General features: G+C 53.1%; 1 protein-coding gene across 3 annotated transcripts in view; it reads left to right on the forward strand.

Moving 5' to 3' along the window:
• Positions 1 to 1,471: 1,471 nt before the first annotated feature.
• IGSF21 (immunoglobin superfamily member 21) overlaps positions 1,472 to 20,404 on the forward strand; it is a 264,828-nt gene continuing 245,895 nt past the window's right edge. For 2 of the 3 annotated variants that reach the window (XM_073316766.1, XM_073316765.1), the window contains exon 1: positions 1,474 to 1,971. Coding sequence is in view for 2 of the 3 variants with exons in the window: in XM_073316765.1 (XP_073172866.1) it covers positions 1,908 to 1,971 (64 nt within the window). In the remaining variant the exon portion in view is untranslated. Of the gene's footprint in view, positions 1,972 to 20,404 lie in introns of all 3 variants that reach the window. The other variant, XM_073316767.1, reaches the window with a different exon arrangement.

A 20,404-nucleotide genomic window follows, 5' to 3' on the forward strand; every position in this document is an offset into this window, starting at 1 on the left:
CTGGCTGGAATAAGGAACTGCTCAGCTGTGTGTCTTAGGCCCTATACTGCTTACAGCCCAGAGGGTTTCTCCTGTAGTTCAAGTAGTGGTTTTGAGCAAGAGGACATGGTGCTGGGGCATTCTGAAGAGAAAAATGGTGCAACCAAGTGAGAAGCCTGGCATTCAAGGTGCTGTGGATTTGTTACAATACGAGTGACAGAAAGTCTGGTAAGGGGATAGACAGTCTATTGAGGGGGGGACACCTGCTTTTATCTGTTTAATATATTTAAAGTGGGGTGGGGGACATTTATGGGCCCCCTAGAGTAGAGCAGTTGAAAACACTTTCTAATGAAAAATGTTTTCACTAAAAAGTAGGGTTCTGTCCAAAACAATTTTTCCCCCATGAACAAAATGTTTAGAACAAAACTGTCCAGGTTGGTGTTGAGAAACCAGAGTGCTAGAAAACCAAAGGTGTTTTCTTTTCAGCCACAGGTTTAAATTAAAAAAACCCCAACTTTCTGTTTTGTAGAAGAAGTTTTGCCAAAAACAATTGGTTCTCTTCAGAGTTTTTCACTGGGGAAGAAAAAATCATTTCCTGACCAGCTATGCACAGAAATAACAGACTCCAGGAGCTCTGCTACCCAGCCCTGCAGCTCACAGGAGCAGGCCACGCTGCCTCAAGAGCAGGGGATAGAACCCAGGATTCCTGCTTCTGGCTTTCCCCTTCTCCGGTGCACTAGATCTTAATTCCCTCCCGCTTGCAAGAACGGAACCTGGGGCATCTGGCTTCTAGCCCCCTGTTCTACTGTAGACCACAGACTCTGAAGGCTAGCAACAGAGCCCAGCAGGCCTGCTTCCCCCTGCTCTAACCACTAGGCCACAGTGCAAGAACTAGATCTGCAATTCAGGAGCCCAGCTTCCCTTTTCTTGACCCCAGTCTCTTCCCACAGCTGGGCATGGAACCCAGGAGTTCTGTCTCCCAGACTCCCCCCCCCCCCCCAACTACTAGGCACCACCCCACTTAAAGAACACACTTTTTCTAAAATAAAAATAAAGCCCTGGGCTCATTGTGTGAGGCTGGGGAGTGCAGGGCAAGGGCCACCTTTAAGAAACCCCAGTGGATTGCTGCACACTGGCCCAGTTCCTAACTTCAAATCAAAGGGGCAATTGAACCGATGCATTGAGGAATTCGGGGCTCTTAGCGGCGTGAGTCCTGGGGAGGGGAAGGTTATTTACCAAACCCGGCAAAGAAGGGGATTAGAACGGAAACTGCTGGCACAATTTTCACTGGAGCGCCCCAGGGCTCGCTAATCTCTGGCTCTCCGCTACCCGTGGCTGGCTCTCCATCTGCGCGCCTGGCCCGTGCCAGCCACGGGCGCTGACCGGGGAGGCTGAGCCGGGGGAGATCTGTATTTTTTGCAAGCCGGGAAAGGGTTAAGCAGCAGCCGAGGGTGGGGGACGTGGGGAAAGCAGGGGAGGGAGGGTGATCTCTGCCGTGACTCTCTTGCTGCAATAAATCGGCTTAAAGGACGGGAGCGCAGAAGCCAGGGAGGATTAGAGAAAAGTCTGTCTGATACGCACACGCCGGAGAGGCAGCGGAAGGAGAGCGGAGTGGAGATTTCCTCCAAAACTCGGGCAGCTGATTTGGATTCCTCGGGCAGCCTGCGCGCAACGAGAGACAGAGGCGGGCGCGCCACCCAGGTGCAGCGTCTCCTCCTTGATTCGGGCTCTGCCTCCCCTCTCCCCCCCCCCTTGATCCCCTCCTCCTTCCTCTTCCTCCCCCCGCCACCCCGGACTCCAGCGGGCCGCGATGTTTGACCCACGTCGCTGTCCCGTCGTCCCCAACCCTCCCATGCCCCTCTCCGGATCGCCCTGCGGAAGGCTGGGGCGCTTCTGAACCAGATGGAGTTTTTTTTCCGGGGGGCAACATGCGAAAGATGAACAACCTGCTCCTTTGCTTTCTACTTTGGGACCTTCTGGATGCGGTGATGGGTGAGTGACCCCCCTCCCCTTGGGGGGCTTTGATTCAACCCCGAAAGGAAAGAAAGGGGGGGGGTCAGATTCCCCAGCTGGTGTAAATCAGCGTGGCTCCAGTCAAACCTATGGGCTTGCTGGGGTAAATCGGAGCGAAGTATTTAGCTCCAGTGGAGGATCTGGCCCCCGGCTTAATTTTGTAACGCACTTGCTCTGGTTCTTGGATACTTTCCTGGGTAGGTCTCTCTCTGTGCAGCCCTTCCCTTAGGCGAACAGTGTTTTGGTTTCGTTGGGGTTTGGGGGCGAGGGGGGCTGCACGGGGGGGGTGGTTTCGTTGGGGTTTGGGGGCGAGGGGGGCTGCACGGGGGGGTGGTTTCGTTGGGGTTTGGGGGCGAGGGGGGCTGCACGGGGGGGTGGTTTCGTTGGGGTTTGGGGGCGAGGGGGGCTGCACGGGGGGGTGGTTTCGTTGGGGTTTGGGGGCGAGGGGGGCTGCACGGGGGGGGTGGTTTCGTTGGGGTTTGGGGGCGAGGGGGCTGCACGGGGGGGGTGGTTTCGTTGGGGTTTGGGGGCGAGGGGGGCTGCACGGGGGGGGTGGTTTCGTTGGGGTTTGGGGGCGAGGGGGGCTGCACGGGGGGTGGTGGTTTCGTTTGGGTTTGGGGGCGAGGGGGGCTGCACGGGGGGTGGTGGTTTCGTTTGGGTTTGGGGGCGAGGGGGGCTGCACAGGGGGGGCTCGCTGGGGTTTTGGGGTGGGGGCGTTGTTTCATGCCAGCCCTTTCCATCCGCTTCTGCTGGCGGGTGCAGAAGGCAGGTCTCTCGCGCTGCCAGTCGCTCCCCGGTGGGAAGAGGAGCGACAATCACGGCGCATTGTGGAGTGCTCGTTACAAATAATAACCCGCCGATTGCGGCTGATGAGCCGGGGGCCGGGGTTCGTCCTGTGCAAACACAACCGCCGCCGCCAACTCTGCGTGCGTGGAAATCAAAGCCGCCCGAGTGATTTACAAAGTGGGGGTCGCAGAGAAATAGCTGGTGGGCAGATCCCGCCACCCAGGGTAGAGAACGGAACCCCAGCAAGGGGAGCTGGCTTTCTGCTCTAGCAACAGCTCCCACTCCGGAGTGGCACCTGTTAGGCGTGTAAACCTCCGGCGAACAATCCGGATTGAGTTCGGTTTAAAGGGATGGGAGTAAAAAGGCTTGGCCTGGAGGCGGGCAATCGGGTCTGAGAGTGGGGCTGGCAGCAGCGCCCCCCTCCCCCTGCAATCCTCCGCCCCTTCGCACCCCCTTTTCCTTTCCCCCTAAAAAGAGCAGCGGGGGAGGGGGAACTAACCGGTGTCAGCCCAGGGCAAGAGGCTTTTAAATCTCAACCAGCCCTTTCCGTGGGCTCAGCTGCCCTGCCACGCTGCGGAGCTTCCTCCTTGGCTCCGGCTGGGAAGAGGCTGGGGGGGGGGGGGGGGTTCAGGTGGCCGATTTGCCCGCTGCTCGGTCGGGGTGGTTTTTTGTTTGTTTTTTTAAAAAAACAAAACCAGCCCTACGCTAGGGCCGGGGTGTCTGCAATGCGATCGCGGGGAAACGTGCAACCTTTCCCGTGCAATACCCAGCGCCTCGGGGGGGGCACGTCCAGTGAGCCCCCAGGCTGAAGGCTATCCTGGTAGCCCGGAGGCAGAACCCTCCCGGCACAGCTGGGAGGGGGGAAAACCCGTCCGGTCCCCCTGGAGCCGCCCGGTCCATGTAGATGCCGGGTCCGTGGACCGGAGAATGCGCTTTCGTGTGTCCCCTGCCCGGGGTGGCTCGGCCGCTGGGGGGGAGCCGGGGGTGTCTCCTCGCTGGGTTCCTCTGGGGGGCCCTGGCAGGGCGCTAGGGAGTAGCTGGAGCCTTGCTGGCTCGATGCTGCTCTCCCCGGTGTGTGTCTCTGCCCGCCGGAGGGGGCCCTGGGGGGGAGCCGCCCGGAGAGCGCCCCCGGCCCTGCTGGAGATGCGCTTCTGGGGGACACCGGCTGCGGCGATGCTCGCCCAGATCCGAGAGGGGGCGCCCTTGGCAGCCGGCAGAGGCCGCTTCTGGCGCGGGCTGCCAGCCAGCCTGGCTAAGTTTGCAAACTCCGGCGGGACCCGCAAGCGGCTCGGCTGGGTTCACACAGCAACTCGGTCTGCGCCCCCCAGCTGCGCCCCCCTGCGGGCCAGGCCGGCCGCTTTGTTCTGGGAAGAGGGGTTTGAATAATAGAAGCCCGGCTGGGCTGGGACCTTCTTCTTTCAAGCGGGCCCCGGGATGGTGAAAATTTAATAGCCAGGAAGCCGTTTCATCTGTCTCCAGCTCGGCGCGGCGCTTCCCAGTGCGGGTGGGGGGCTTGCCCGCTGCCATCGGCCGAGCGAGTCAGCCCAGGCGGCTGGCTGGGCCCGGCACTGGAGGGGGCTTTGCAAGGCACGGTGCAGCGTCCCCCTCTGGCAAGGCGCGGCGCGGCTAGCGCGTTAGCCGGAGATCCCCCGGCAGGACGCCTGGCTGTGCCAGAGGCTGCCTGCATGGCTGGTTTGTTACCTGTGATGCCCAGTGTGTGTAGGGAGGGTGCATTTCCCAGAGCTATGGAGCTGGCCAGACTGGGATCCCGCCCCGGTGTAAGCGGGGCACACCTGGCTGGAGCCGGCAGGTGGCCCTGGGGGAGGAGGGGGGCTGGGATCTACTGGCTGCCCGTTGGCTAGGGTAGCATTTGATGCGTGTTACCAAGCACGTTTGCAGCGGTGGTGTAGCCATGTTGGTTCTGGGGCAGGAGGGAGACACGGTGGGCGAAGGGTTTTACTGGAGCAACTTCAGGCTTTGAAGCCTCTGAGCTCTTCAGAGCTGGGGGAGGAAGCCAAGAGGGTCCGAGCTAACTGCGAATACCCGGCGTGCCCAGCTGTACAGGGAAGAAGGGAGAAGCCTGCCCAGCACATCCAGCTGCTACGCTGAGGCTCCTACCTGGGCCTCACGTCCCAACCCTTCACCGGTGCACTGGGGGTGCACTGGGGACGGCAGCGGGGAGGGGAGCCCCATTCCCCTCAGCCACTTGTCCAGCTTCCTTAGCTGTGGTCAAACTGCCTGACCTGGCCTCTTACTCCTGTCCCGACCTACCCTGGAAGATCTGTAGCAACCCAGAGAAATGGGGTTTGACCTCAGCTGGCCCCATTCAGCACTGGGCTGTCACAGCAGGGCCTCCCTTTAACATTACTTGGACCCAGAAGAGGGGACGCCGGTTTATTTGCTCAGTGCTGAGTTTATTTTGGCTTCTGGTTTGATCTTCTTTTATCCTCCAATGGCCTTTTCCCCGGCTGTGGCCTGCAGACAGTGCCCCGGTTCTCACGCCATGAGTGATCTCGCCCTCCACGTACCTCTTCTCTAGCTTTCACTGAAGTCACCTGCCGTCTGGGCTCAGGTGGCTGCGGTCTGATCGGCACTTGGGAGAGGTGAAAGGAAAGTGGCCATCAAAACCTGGCCAGGAGAAGGGAGTTGTGCTTTATTGGGGTTTGGAAAGCACCGGAGAACACCTGGGGGGAAAAAGAGGACTGCAGGTTTTCTTTTGTGATGTACTTTACACCCACAAGGAAGGCTGCTGTCAGCTACAGCATCCAAGTGTTACTGGGAGCGAGGTATTTACTTTCCACGCAGCGTCACGATTGACCCACAGGGGCTGTTTCTTCTTTGCTTAAAGTCCATTTGCTCAGCTCAGCACAGCGCAGGGTGGCTCTGTGCCATCTTGGCGCTTCCTGGGTTCTGGAGGCTGCCAGGGACTTGTACAGTCTCTGGCACAATGTAGACCAGGCCCAGGAGCTGCTCTGACTTACCTCACCTGTGGCGTCTCTCCAAGGAGCTCCCAGCTGCCCGGTTCAGCCAGAGTGCAGTGCGGACTGGCCACCTCTCCTCCCTCCCCTTCCAGCCACGTGGACAGCATGCCACAAGGCCTCCAAGGAGGAGCAGTGTGGGGCTGGTTGCTGGCTTTATACCTCCAGGGAATCCCCCTTGCACTAGGGAGATTCCCTGCTCAGGAGATCCATGGGCGTGGTGTTCCCTGTATGCCCAGAATTGGCGCGTAGGAGCTCCAGTGGTGTCCAGAGTCAGGGTAGGACCCCTCTGCAGCAGTGTAATGGGGATGTTAAATGCTGCCCCCCACCCCCAGCCCAGGGGAGTGACCAGAGAATGCAGATTTAAGTGCCATTTAATGCTCGCTTTGTAAGCTCCGAAAGGTGCAGGGTGGGAGAGATTCAGGCCCAGCCAAGGTCCAGTAACTTCTCCGAGAGACACACTCTTAGGCCCCTGCTTTGTATTGGATTGGGGCGGAGAGTGGGACTGGGGCACGAATTTTCAATGCACTTCTTGGTTATTATTTGGGGACCTTAGCACTGGTGAAAGGTCCGCCGTTACGGTGTCTGAGCACTTCACCATGCCCTGTGAGGGAGGGAAGTGCTATTATCCCTTAGGACATAATAGATGGAGAAACTGAGGCTTAGAGGGACTTGCAGGGAGCTCGAGGCAGAGCTAGGAACTGAACCCAGGTCTCTGGCTAATGATGTAACTGCTGGGCCTCTCTCTTCTGATACAACAAATTTTAAAAAACCCCAGCCAAGCTAGGCAACTGGTGTGCTGTGAATGCTGTTTGTCATGCTGCTCTCAATTCTCCCAGTTTGCACTGCCCCCATCTGTCTGTACCCACCTACTGTCTCTTCTCTGACACCTTGTCAGATCATTGGGGCAGGGCTGGCTTTCTGCCATATGTTTGTACTGCACCTTGCACAACAGGGCCCGATCCCTGATTTGGCTTCTTGGTGCTACCGCAGTACAAACAATAAATAAATGTGTCATTGGGAAGGATCTTGCTTGCAGATTGTGTTTGCCCTGGCTACAAACCATGCTGTAAAGCCACCTAAGGGCCTCTCTGTTGCCTCTGAGTCTCTTGGCCCAGGATTCCAGCCCAAATGGAGCCTCCTAAGTGAAGTAAACTTGACAGTCTGGGCTCGTGGCTCAGGGGAATGGCTGGAGGCCATGTCAGCCAGCCCCATGTGATGCAGTGGAAATGTCAGTGCAGGATTCTCCTACCTGGAGAAGGAGACCCCAGTGCACATGTGGGTTGCGGTAGGGTGCACCATAGACAACTGCAGCCGGGAGCCTTGTTTAATGGTTGGGAGCGGGGTGGGGCTGAGATTCGCTCCAGCCCTTCAGAGCATCCTCTGACAGCAGGATGAGAGTTCATAAGCTAGGGGGGAAAAACAGAAAAGTGTGTCTGTGTGAGAGAGAAAACCATTGAGGCCATCTCTGTGCTGGAGAAAGAGCAGCAATGGCTACAAGAAAACCTTAATCACTTCAGGAGGTAGCATGGTCCCATGGGACACTAAATTGCGGTCAGGAGACTTCAGGCTTGTCTGCATGAACCCTTAGGGCATGTTGTCACGGACTCACAGGTCGTGCCCACTCTTGGCCCCATGCAGTCCGTGGGGGGAACCCCCTTCAGTGAGACAGCCCTTCTCGGGGGTCCACTCTCTCTCGGGGGTTAAGCCCCTCCACCTCCTGGAGCCGCACCTCTCCGAGCCTTAGCACACCTGTTTCTCGCCGTGGGCCCCCTCAGGGAGTCCACTCGCTCTGGACCCCCAGGGCCTCCTCTCTCAGAGGGAATATTGCAACCCTGTTCTCTAGACTGGAGTGACACTCAGCCAGTGTAAAACCGGAGCAGGGCTGGCTCCAGGCACCCGCTTTCCAAGCTGGTGCTTGGGGCGGCATTCAGAGCGGGGCGGCAGTCTGTGTCCCACGGTGGCAATTCGGCGGCAACCCCGGCACTGTTGCGGTGGTGGCAATTCAGCGGCTCGGGGATGGAAAATTGGTAGAGCCGCCCCTGAACGGGAGGGTTTATTGAGCGTTTGAACACAGCATAGGAAACTCTCAGGCCTGGCCTCCCTCAGCACAGGACATCCAAATCTCCCCCGCATCCAGGTGGGCTCTGCCTGCTCTCTCTCCCCAGCCCAGAGCCCCCCTCCTTCCCAGCTGGGCAGCTAATATCACCGGCCCCAAGCCCCGCCTCTGTCCATTGTCTTCTCTCCAGGTAAACAGGGTCTCCTGGGCCTCCTCTCCCCTCTTCTGTCCTCTGGCCAGAACTGGCTGGTTAGGTCACCGGGTCCTCTCTTCACAGTCCATTGTCCTCCCACTGGCCAGAACCGGCTGCAACTCCTGAGCTGGGCCTCCCAGTCGCTGGGCTATCCATTCTCCAGGCCATTGGCTGGGGTCCCAAATTCCCTCGCCGGTCCTCTGTAACAACAGACTCCCTCTCCCATCACCTCGTTAAACCAGTAACACCCAGGGAAACTGAGTCCCGCCCCCTCTGCATGCAAACCATTGGAAAACAAGGAAAAAACAAGACAATCCCCCACTCCGTCACACGTGTCTACACTAGAAACATTTCAGTGGCACAGCACCACTGTAGTGCCTCAGTGTAGACGCTGACTACAGCGATGGAAGAACCCCTCCTGTCGCTAGTAAATCCACCTCCCCGAGAAGTGGTAGCTAGGTCGTGGAAGAACTCTTCCATCCACCTACTGCTCTCTGCACAGGGGCTTAGGTCAGCTTAACTATGTCTTGTGGGGGTGGATGAATTTTTTACACCCCCTAGTGACATAGGGTGGACAGACCTAACTTTCTATTGTAGATCAGCCCTTAGTTTGGAGAGCTGGGGTATGACTCTACCCCACATTAAGTATCCATGTGGACCTTGCTGTTGCACACTTAAAGTGCCCTAGTTTGCTTTAATCTGCTTCAAAGCAGAGTATATCAAAGTTCACTAGGGAACCAGGTCCACCCAGACACTCTGTGTGCGACAGGTTAGTGCGGGGTAGACTTACACCCAAGCTGGCTGCAAGCTCAGTGTTTGTGCAGACAATCCTGGCTCCCATACCAACCTACTCCATGACCCTGGGGCAAGTCACTTTCCCACTCTGTGTCCTGTGTCCCCTCCCACTGTTTGTCTGCCTTGTCTATTTCGATTGGTGGCTTTTCAGGGCAGGGGCTGTTGGTTGCCATCTTTGTGTCCAGCACCTGGCGCAATGGGTCCCTGACCTCAGTTTTGGCCTCTAGGCACTACAAGAATATAAATTAGGGATACCAGACTGAGGCTTGAGAGCTGCAAGTGGCTCTTTAATGTGTCTCCTACTGCTCTTTGCAGCACCTGATCCTAAAACACTGTGTGATTTAATTATTAACGGATCTAAGTTATTAACCAATTAGGGTGCTTTTACTGTGTTGTTAACCAATTGTAGTTGATATAATAATACTTGGTCAGTCATTTTGCTGTGAGAATAACATACTATAGTAAATGAAACAACGAATTCACACTGCTGCGGCTCTTTGGGTAACGTTGATCGCTAATTTGGCTACTGAACCACTGAGGTCTGGGTATCACTGATCTAAACCGTTTTTTTTGTTGCACTTTAAGGTCTGGGATAGATCTGGGGAAATAATTCACTAGGGACAACTTTATTAATTGACTTTTACCTCTTTTTCTGTTTGCAAATTGGTCCCAAACAGAGTGATTTTTGTCTTCATTTGTCCGTTATAATTTCTGCAAATAATTCTCAGCCTATCGATCATTTGCAAGCAAGTCACTCTATTTGATAGTCAACGTTTGAGCTGGTTTGATTGGACAGGCCTAGTGTGTGTTTGTCCCCTCCTAGAATGAACACGAGTCTATTAGGCTTCTGAAATCTCTGAAATTCCCTTTGTGTCCATATTCTGCAAGGTTGGCTCAAAATATGCAGTTTCCTCAAACGCTCCTGCCAATAAACTCCTTTTCTTTGGCAGTGTCTGGTGCCCATGGACAGTCTAGCAAAGTCACTTGAACGTCAGAAAGTCATGTATGTTCCCGGGAAATATTTTCAGATTGTCACCTCGCTCTGGCCAGGACAGCTGCAGACATGAATACCCTCAAAGGTAGTTAGACTCCTCGCTTCCATCCTAAATACCTTTTGAGGGTCTGGGCCAGAGAGCCTAGTTCATGGCTGACCTACATCTTGTGTGATCACCAGTGCAAATATTTACAAAGTGGGTGCAAATTGCTACCGTTCTGATGGGGTGGGGTGTTGCGTTGCAGGGCAAGCAATAAGCCGGGAACAAATTGGACAAAACCTTACCTCGTGGATAGCTCTGATTTATGGTGAATTGGTCCTTTGAGCTTATATTTATTCGGGAGCCAGGAATCCCAGACTAATGAGCAAAACAAGCTCTGTTTGTGAGGGTGGAGAGGAATCCGGTAGTCCCAGAGGAGCTGCCGTCTGGCAGGAAAATATACCGCTTAGCCAGTGGGCTCACTCGTTCACAAGAAGTGATGCAGCAGGCAGAGGTGTAGGGGGGAGATCTGTATGTACAGAGGCCAGTGTTACATGCCGAGAGGCCGGTGCGTGTCCAGTACTGGAGTGGAGCAGCCTGCCCCCAGCTTGTAACCCTGCTGAGCCCCTCACATCCCCCCCCAAACTAGGTTCCTCACTTTCTCCAGGTCCACTTAACGAACAGGGCTAAGTAGAAATTCCATGTTCCCCAGGGAATGGGCTCTCCAACCTCCAGTGAGGCTGCCCCTCCCCAGATGCATTCATGCCCCCTCCAGATACTCTGCTCTAGAGGTCAGGCAGCTTCTACCAGGACTTGCTGGTCATCTGTGTAGACGCCCTCCTGATCCTGTGGTCCCACTGTCGCTTGCTCTCCCTTCACTCCTGTTAGATAAGAGTGTCTGCAAGATTTGCACCATTGGCACCAACTCCACAGCAGCTGGTCCTGCAGGACAAAAGCTGGGCAACCTGCACCAGTTCTCCATGAACAGGCTCTGCAGATCCCCAGGCCTTTCTGTCTTGGGGGCAAAGCCCTTCTGCAGCCTTCTGGTCCTGACAGCCTGGCACAGGAGAGGTTAATCCTGCAGGAGGGAGGTGTCTCTGAGAAGGTCAAGGATGCTCTCCTGGATCCTCAGAGTCCGGCCATTTCCACTGCGCACTGAAGGGTTTGGTGTGGGAGAGAGAGATTTTTGCCATCCATCCTGGTTAATCCAGCCTTCCACGTGTCCTTTGAATCCAGTCCGAAGTGTCCTGCAGAAAGGACAAGTGTCCTGAGACGAGCCTAGCTGGCTGTACTTTAAAGGGCCAGACTTCAGCTCCCCGGTATGGGGCTGGGTCAGTGGAACCGAGGAGCAGATCCTGGCTCAGCCTATCGGTGCCTCTTGAGTACTATGGCTGCTACCGACCAGCTGCAGAGAGTCTCTGCCAACAGCAGCCATGCAGCAAAGAGAGGAGAGGGGCCCGTAAAAGCCTCTGGGGAGCGTATTCATGGGGGGCAGATCCTGTACTGGCAGTTCTTGGGGACAGGAACCCTTCCCCATTGATCCCCTGTCCCATGGGGTCAGGAGACCTCCTCCACACATACCTCCGTGGCAGGGAACTCCTCATGGGATGGGGCAATCTAGCCCAGACTTCTCTGCCATCCTGATGCCACCCTCTGGCACCAGCTGGCTGGATGCTTGCAAGCCCGGAGTGACCTGAGAGTCTGTGGCCATTCGCGGATAGCACAGAGGCATTTATAGGATGAGAGAGGGCAGTGGGGCAGTGCTGGGTCCCGGGGGTCCCAGCCCTGCCTCTACTTTCCAAAGGCAGCAGGCTGAGAGGGGCGAGCGGCCTGAGCGCGGGCAGCATGGGGATACGCAGCCTGTGCACATACATCCCCGGTTGGCTTGCACGAGCCAGTTGTGCTGTTCCCTAGCCCCAGGACTATCTGTGCGCATCTGTAGCGGCCGAGCCGGAATATTTCTCTTCTGCAATTCCTTCTCTGCAACCACCTTATTTAAAAAAGATCTTCCCCGGGGAGCGACGTTGCAAAGAGTGCGTTTGTATGCGTGTGCAGAGAAAGCACCCTCCCTTCCCTGCATGCCTTGCTCCATAATCTCCCATTGGTGTGTGCCCCCTTTCCTCAAACAACTCCCCTTGTCAGTCACTGAGGACACTCTGCCTCCAGTTGACAAACGTTCCCATTCGAGTATCTTCCTTGGCATGACAATCTAGCTGCATATTGCCAAAACGGAGAAGGGGGCCAGAGCCACCGGCTCCCTGTCAGAAGTGGTTACAGTCCATCAAGCATCTGCTTGAGCTATGGCTTCTTTGTATCATTTGGGGGCTTTCTCCCGTGACCGTTTGTCATACGCTGTCCACTTCCGAGTTGGCGGCAGGTTGCTGCAATGCAAAGCATGTGTCTCTCTCTTGACTCCCTTCTCCTAGGATTAGGCCCCACGTTTCCTTATTGCCTTTAATGGAAAGTCTTTTAGTACTCGGAGGAAATGCCTTGTAGTTTGGACACTGGGACAGGAAGTTCCTCCTTGTTTCTGTCTCCCCTCTGTTGTGCGGGTTGCTCTGCCAACTCCCCCTTGGGGTGAACCTCCCAGCTTTGTGCCTAATTCCTGGTCCCCAGTTCTGTGTTTGGTGACCGTCTACCTGGTATTTGCATCCTGCACTGCAGCTAGGTAGTCAGGCAAGGTGAAGTTTCAGTGTAGATGTAGAGCTTGGGAAATATACCCTCCCTCCCCCCAGCTCTGAAGATTCATGCCAATAGAAACCACCAACTCACCGTGCAGATATGGAGGGAAAGGGTTCCCCAGTATAAAATATTCATACAGAATCCTGTTGGTTTGGTGGGAAGACAGAATGTTGCCAGTCCAGCCATGGATATCTCTTCGGGTGAGTATTCAGGCTAGAAAAGTTTCCACACCTATCCAGAAAGCTTGAAACATCAGAGTTACCTCAGAAGGGGAATTGGGGCCTAAGTGACATGCCTAAAATCACACATTAGGTCTGTGGCAGAGCAGAGACTTGCACCCCTGTCTCCCAAGACCTAGGCTAGTGCTCTAAGTACATGGTCCAGTCTTCATGGGAGTACGTAGTGGTCTAGCTTGTTTATTGATCCACTCTTCCCAGGGTCCAGTTCTTGGCCCTGTGTTGTATTGAGAACTGGCCTGGAATTGCAAACTATCACTTACGCTGCTTCTCCAGAGCAGCCTGTTTTTTCTTTTACATAAGAATGAATCATAGAATCATAGAATATCAGGGTTGGAAGGGACCTCAGGAGGTCATCCCACCTCCTGCTCAAAGCAGGACCAATCCCCAACTAAATCATCCCAGCCAGGGCTTTGTCAAGCCTGACCTTAAAAACTCCTAAGGAAGGAGATTCCACCACCTCCCTAGGTAACGCATTCCAGTATTTCACCACCCTCCTAGTGAAAAACTTTTTCCTAATACCCAACCTAACCCCCCCCACTGCAATTTGAGACCATTACTCCTTGTTCTGTCATCTGCTACCACTGAGAACAGTCTAGATCCATCCTCTTTGGACCAATGGTCCATCTAGCCCAGTGTCCTGTCTTCCAACAGTGGCCAATGCCAGGTGCCCCAGAAGGAATGAACAGAATAGGTCATCATCAAGGGATCCATCCCCTGTCGCCCATTCCAAGCAAACAGAGGCTGTCTATTGTTGCTGATTTTTATAATCCCATCCTCCTCACCAGTTTTCTGTTCTGTTTCATGGCATAAAGAGAAATTAGATAAAAAATATAAATACTCTTGCTGGAGAGTTGCAATGTAACCCTATTTTATTTCTGAGAATTCAGAACAATAACACACAAGAAGCCAGAGAGAGACAAAGCAGGCTGCTCCTAAAGTCAGCAAGGCTGACCACTCATCCCTCCCACCCCTTACTGTTCCTCGGGCACTTTCCAGTGACTCCGTTCATGCTCTTTGCTACAAAGACACCTAGAAACCTCCCCGCCCAGCTCTTGAAGTGATAGCTTGCAATTCCAATGCAGTCCTCAATACACCCCACCCACTCCCCGCCCCCGAACAGATGTCAGACCGCTGCGTGACATGGCCCTGCACTGTTAGCCAGCTGCTGAGCTCTGTCCCGGCAGCAGCAGCCCACAGCCCGGTGAAAGTGCTCCCTGCACCATGTGTTTGTAGCGTAATCCTCTGAAGTGCTTTTTGAGGCTTATGAGATGTGCTCTGCGAATCGATTAACAATGATGGATTTGAAGTTGAGGGTGAGGGGTATCCCGAGACTGCACCGATCCAGCTGTTCTGCGGCACCCTCCCCCACCAATCCAGCTGCTGGCGAGCAGAAGCACAGCTGGCAAAGGGTGCGTTACGCTCCAATGGCAGGCAGGGAATGCAGCGCTGCGTGATAAGGATGGCATCAGACATGCCGGGAAGCTGAGTTGGGGGGCGGGGACGTGGGAGGGTGTGCGTAATAAACGATGGTGTGTTGAAAAATTCACATCCTGCTCTTTCTGCAAACTTTATTACACCAAAACAACAGAAGTTCTAAACCTTCCCTCCCTTCGCCAGCCCTTATGAGGAGCATGTTGTGCCCAGGAAGGGATATTTTAAAAAGAGGGGTTTTTTGTGTTGACGAGAATTGTTTCTCTAAGATCCTTGCAGGGAGGAGGACAAAGAAACAACTGGGAGTTCCCATCCACGCAGACTCTGTCTCCTGAACCTCAGAAGTGTGTGTGTGTCGGGGGGGGGGGGGATTGAACAGCAGGTGGATGTGAAAGGGTTAATGGTGGCCGGGATTATGGGAGTTTAGGAGACCTGTTTCTGCTAATCTGATCAATCCCGTGGGAGGAGATGGTGGTAGTTTAGAAGCGTTTCAGGGGAATTACCCCCCCCCCCACACACACACTCAGATAAGAAGGGTACTGATGATGATGATGTTGGGGGAAGGGGATTATCCCCAAATATTAATGGTCAGATTGTATCTGCCCTTTATCATGGTGGAGTGGTAATAACTTTTGCCCCAAACAGATTTCTTATCTGTTTTGCCACCCAGCCATCCCCCAATGCTGATTGGATACAGGCAAAGCCGGGGCGCTCTCTGACTTTATGAAAGCTCAGTTGGGCTGTAACTTTGCCAATCCCAGGGCTGGTTTGTCTCTAGGCCCCGTTTTAGCCAGATTCCCTCCACCCTCGAGTTCAGAGTGGGTACCGAGTCGGGGTGCGTCATTCTGATTTTGGACCCTCTGGGGGATTGTTTTCAGATGAACTGATGGGAATTAGGCATCCAAGTCTCATTGAAAGTCAAACTCCCGGGTATGTCTTTGAAATCCTCCCCCACATCCCTAAGGATTTTGCTACGCGCTCTGGACTCTAGCAGTTGGGTACAAAAGGAGCTGCAGGATCTCTCTACCATGCAAGGTCTTGTTTACTTGGTCCTGCCACAGTGCAGGGGGCTGGACTTGACGTCTCAAGATCCTTTCCAGTCCTATGATTCTATGGCCGGGTCTACACTTTAAACTTACTTTGGTGTAACTACGTCGCTCAGGGATATGAAAGATCCACAGCCCCTGAGTCACACAGTCATACTGACCTAACTCCCAGTGTAGACAGTGCTATGTCAATGGGAGGACTTCTCCTGTCAACTCTGCTACCGCCTCTCACAGAGGTGGATTTACTACGCTGATGGAAGAACCTCAGTGAAGTGCTGCAGTGAACCCGCACCAGGGCAGTGTTTGTAAGTGTGGACCTGCCCTATGAAAACTTCCAGCACTAATACATGAGAATTGACCATGCAGCAGTGTCAATTACAAGTTCCATTTTTGCCAGTGTAGATGTAATCCACTGGTGGGTGGGTGTGTTAGTTACAGGTCCTCCTCTGTGCTGATCCCCAATGAATATGAGTTAGGACACACACACACGCTACAAAGCCTTAGCTCTTTAACTTGAGCTGTAGCAGCTCATGTGTTTGGCTCTGGAAGTCCCAGTTCAGACCCGGGTGTGGTAGATAAGATGGTGGCTGTCGCATAAACACAGCTCCTGTCAGGTGAGATTCTGATCTCCGCTCTACCTGTGTAAAGGTGTGGTAGCTCCATGGATTTCAGCAGAGTTACTCCTGGATGGAGCTGGTTGAAAATGGAAGCTTCTGTTCTGCAGGGAATTCTGAGACTTACGAACCTGGTTTTGTCCCAAATTACCACAAAAAGTCAAAAGTTCTGAATTCCTTGCGAAGTGAACTACTCCAAAAATATCTCATTTATCAAAATGTTTCCTTTCAACTTGGGTTTTTCTGTGCAATAGAACATAATTAATAAATAGTGAAACCATCTGGATAACTTCCGGTGAAAATGTTGACAATATGTTCCTGCAAGACGTTGAGACTTCATCCCACCAGCATGGTGGTGGTTAAAGTTAATATTGGAACTGGGTCCCCATTCTGCTGGATGCTGAGCTAACATACGCGATGATTTGGTCACTGCCCAGAGGAGCTGACAAACTAAGAAGTCCCCTTGATGTGCAGTAAAGAAATCCAGGATCTTTAATTTCCACCTCTGTTTGTCATCACAGCTGGTGAGAGACAGTGTGGCCGAGTGGATCGTGCATGGAAGTGAACTCTGGCTTCTATTCCTGGCTCACCTGCTAGGTGAACTTGGGCAAATCACTTCCCCTCTCGTGCCTTGGTTTCCCCATCTGTAAAATGGGGGCACTAATGCAGTGTGCCTACAGTAGGAGTTTGTACGGCTGCAGTGTGCGTATGGGGGGGGGTGTATGGATGCAGCTACATCCACACAACCCGCTCCTATATGCACACTGCAGCAAATATCCCTAATCTAGACAAACCCATGGTTTGTGATTTATACGGAAGCCAGCCAAGGGATGAAATAATAATACTTAGCACTTGTACAGCCTTTTTCTTCCAGGGATCCGAAGCACTTTACCAAGGCAGAAGGTTTCAACAGTTTTGACAAGCTGAAACTGATCAGAGGCAGAGCAACAGTAGCACCTTAGGTAGACTGAAAAGGGGGCATTCGGCCTAATGCTGTGTGCCCTACGCAAATGGGGATCGGCCGCTTTCTAGACCCAGGAGCGCTGGGAATGAATCGCAGCTTTGCCTGTGAGGAAGGATGGGAGCATCCACCAGTGATGGGACTAAATGCAGAGTTTTGGGTGGAGCGAGTACTGCATTAATTCAGCGGGGTACCTCCTTGTGCCTACCTCTGATATAAAAGCCAAGCAGATTGGTTTTGGCTTCAGCAGCGCTGTAGCAAAGCCTCAGTGCAGAAGGCCCAGGAAAACGCTTGGCGTGGGGGGCACAAGTGCACGTGAGAGCTTCTTTTTGGAGGATGGGGGGCAGTGCTGGTGTAGGTCTTGCCTTGCAAACCTCCAGGCTTGTAAATCACCCGAGGAGAGCTCGGGAGCGATGCTGGGAGGATCAGCTGAGCTGTCTGTTTTTGTTCCCTTGCCAAGTTGCTCTCTTTGCCCTTTTGTTTGCTTTTTGCTGAGACACTTGCAGCGCTGATGGGGTTTGTTTTTAACTAATGACTGGAGCTTACATTATCTCCTCGGCATTATCTCCTTCCCGCTTTCTCGGCTCCTTCCTAAAATAAACCGTCAATCACGGGCTTGTTTTCAGTCCTGGGCTTTGACCACGTTTGGAATGTGGATTCATTGCACGAGCACAGAGGGCCGGAGCACTCTTAGCAAAGTGCAAGGACAATAGCCAAATGCAAAGCTTTTCCTCCATGGAATTATTGTTCTTGCCAACCATATATTTATAAGAACAACAGCTGGAAGCAGGCACTGGACCTATAATAACCAGGTGATTAAACTCCAACTGGTGGCCAGTACCAGACATCAGAGAAAGATCTGGGAGGAAAGTGTTGGATAATCTCTGTTGCCCCGCTCAGCAGAACAGGAACTGCGAGGGAGGGGGCCAGGACATGGCTTGTGGGGCTCTAGCGGGTAAGGAGAAGCTACAGGGGAGTGATTTTCAGCCATCTCTTTGTACGTGTAATAGCTTTATTTATGTTAGAGTGGTGCCCAGAGACCACAGCCAAGATTAGGTCTGCATCGTGTCCAGTGCTGTACGTACACGAGTGACGATCCCTGACCTGAAGAGCTCACAGTCTGCACAGACAGGGGAGGTGACCTGCTGAAGGTCATGCCCCGGGTCAGTAGCAGAGCCAGGAACAGACCTGCCGTCTCTTGACTCCTGGTTCAGGGCTGTGCCCAGCAGCACACACACGCATCCTGACTCTCTCTCCATTCTCTCTCCACGCTGGGGCCCTAGCAAGTTGAGTTTCTCTTGGGAATTTTCATTCCCTGGAGCCCTTGGTGGAGCTCCATGTGGCTGAGAAAAGGGGGGTGTTTCCTCGTAAAGGGGGGCTTCTTTTGAAATGAATCTTTTACCTGGGCAATCTGCAGGGCTGGATTAAGGCATAAATTAACTAAGCTACAGTTTAGGGCCTCGCAGTATGAGGGGCCTCTAAAAAAGAAATCTGACTCCATTTCAAATGTTATCAAAATCGGTTGATAGAAGATTCTCTCTAAATATAGCCATTTTAGTTCAAATATGACAAAAATATACACAACTGGCTACACAAATAACCTTACCCTTCACTAATTGTTCATTATTGACAGGCGGGAGGTCAGGGCTGAGAAAAAATATGATAATTGCACTTGTAAAATCAGTATTTCTACGAATAAGTCTGCTATCGGTCTCCTAAGGCAGCGTTTTGTTGGCCAGCTGCTACTGGTAAAGTTCGGACTGTGCCTTCAGATCTTATTTCAACAAATAAATAATCTCACTGCCGATAAACCCGGGAAAAATGGGAGCTCGGTGACGGCAGTGTCGTGAAACAATCCTGCCAAGCTCGTGCTCATACGGGACTTGTCCGAGGAGTGACGTCACGTATCGCGTCTCTCGTGGCGGGTAATAACCAGAGGGGCGCCGTCTTTTGTTTACGGTCCAGCACACTCAGTCGTATAGTGCCTTCCCTCCTGCTTTATTTCGTTTTTTAAGGGTCCGTGTGATCTTTCCTCTTCTGATCTGTTCCTACGGACAATTGTGTGTCTTAGTGCGCACACCACTTTCTGCTCCATGCGCTGTCTGTGCTTCACGGGATTGAGTTCGCAGGTGATCGTCTTATGGACGTGGGTTGAGTGGATCTTGAGGAGGATGAATTTGTCTTGGCTTCCCTCCGTCAGTTTCGGGAGGCTTCACAACTTTTTGCAACTTCGCCTTTTGTATATATGCAGATATAAAGCTTTCATGTTTATATATTCAACAGCCTTTCTGTGAAAACAACAATAATAAAATCCATTTTTTTTATGATATGTCTTACACTTGACATAGTGTAGGGCCTCAGAACGTCATAATCCAGCCCAGGCGACCTGGTGGCACCACTCTGCTGCAGTTACACCCTCTCTTCTAGTCCTCCCCCCACCCACCAAGTCACCTCTGTCCGATTTAACGGCTCCAAACAGAGGATCGAATCCTGCTCCCATCAAAGTCAATGGCATAAGGATTTGATCTTCTGCTAGGAATAGCAGTGATGGAACAAGGGCATTGTCCAGGATGCATTGGAAAAATCCACCAGTATATCCAGAGCGTTCAGGTCAGCACCAGGCCAGCAATCGCTCTTCCACCACCATAGTAACTGTACTGGGCTCCCCCAAGTGCTCCTCTGGAGAAGCCCCCATCTGGGCTGCAGCAGTGGTATAAAGTACTGCATGCTTTCCTAGCCAGAGCATCCCGTTGCCTCCCCTCCCTTATTACTGCCAAATCCTGACGCTCCTTATACCAGCTATGCTCCTGTTGGATCCCATCAAAGTTTTGCCTGGGTTGGGGCGAAATAAAAATGAAGGGACTTTGTGAGCTGACCTACCGGGATTAGCCAGAGCGGGCCAGAAACTGGGCTTCCCATTCCGCAAGAAATTGTGAAATTTAAAAAAAAAAAAAAATCATTCAGAAACCATGAAAAATGAATTTTTGGGATTTCCCGCAGAACAGGAATTCCAAAACTTTTTATTTAGAAAAAGCTGAAGCGATGGGTTTTAGTTTTGACCTTTCCAAAACTTTTTTTCAGGTTCAGGCAGGGAGCTGGGCAGCTCAGGGATCCTGGGAACTCCGACTGCATGGCAGACCACATGGTGTTATGTCCCAGAGCCAGAACTCTGGGAGCCTTAGCTGTCAAGGTGCCTGGGACCCTGGTCTCCCCAGCAGCCCGTCAGGTGGGCTGGTGCAGAGCTGGGCGGGTGAGCTGGCTGGAAACCCAGGCACGTTTTGGAATCCGCATAACAGGAGGGGTTTTCTCAGAGGATAGCCTAACTTCTGTGGGAAATTCATCAAAACCTGCACATTACCATAGATCGTTTAGATTTGATAAATTGGCCTTTTCTGATGGGGAAAATGTTCTACTGGAAAACTTCCAGCCAGTTCTATTATGAATGTATGTTTCTATAGCACCGTAGGAGCACTTGGTACTCTGGATTCTAAGGCCAGATCCAGGCCTTGCAGAATTTACAGTCTCAGAGTCGTATTTTGCTTGCCTTGTCCGCTAGAGTTCTTCCCATTGACATCCGTGAGGATTTGGCTCTTTACTGGAGAGACGACGACTTCTTTGTGTGGCTGATGTGACTGTAGAGCAACAGCTGTATCT

This window comes from Lepidochelys kempii, chromosome 18 (genome assembly GCF_965140265.1).
Source record: "Lepidochelys kempii isolate rLepKem1 chromosome 18, rLepKem1.hap2, whole genome shotgun sequence".
NCBI classification, from domain to species: Eukaryota; Metazoa; Chordata; order Testudines; family Cheloniidae; genus Lepidochelys; species Lepidochelys kempii.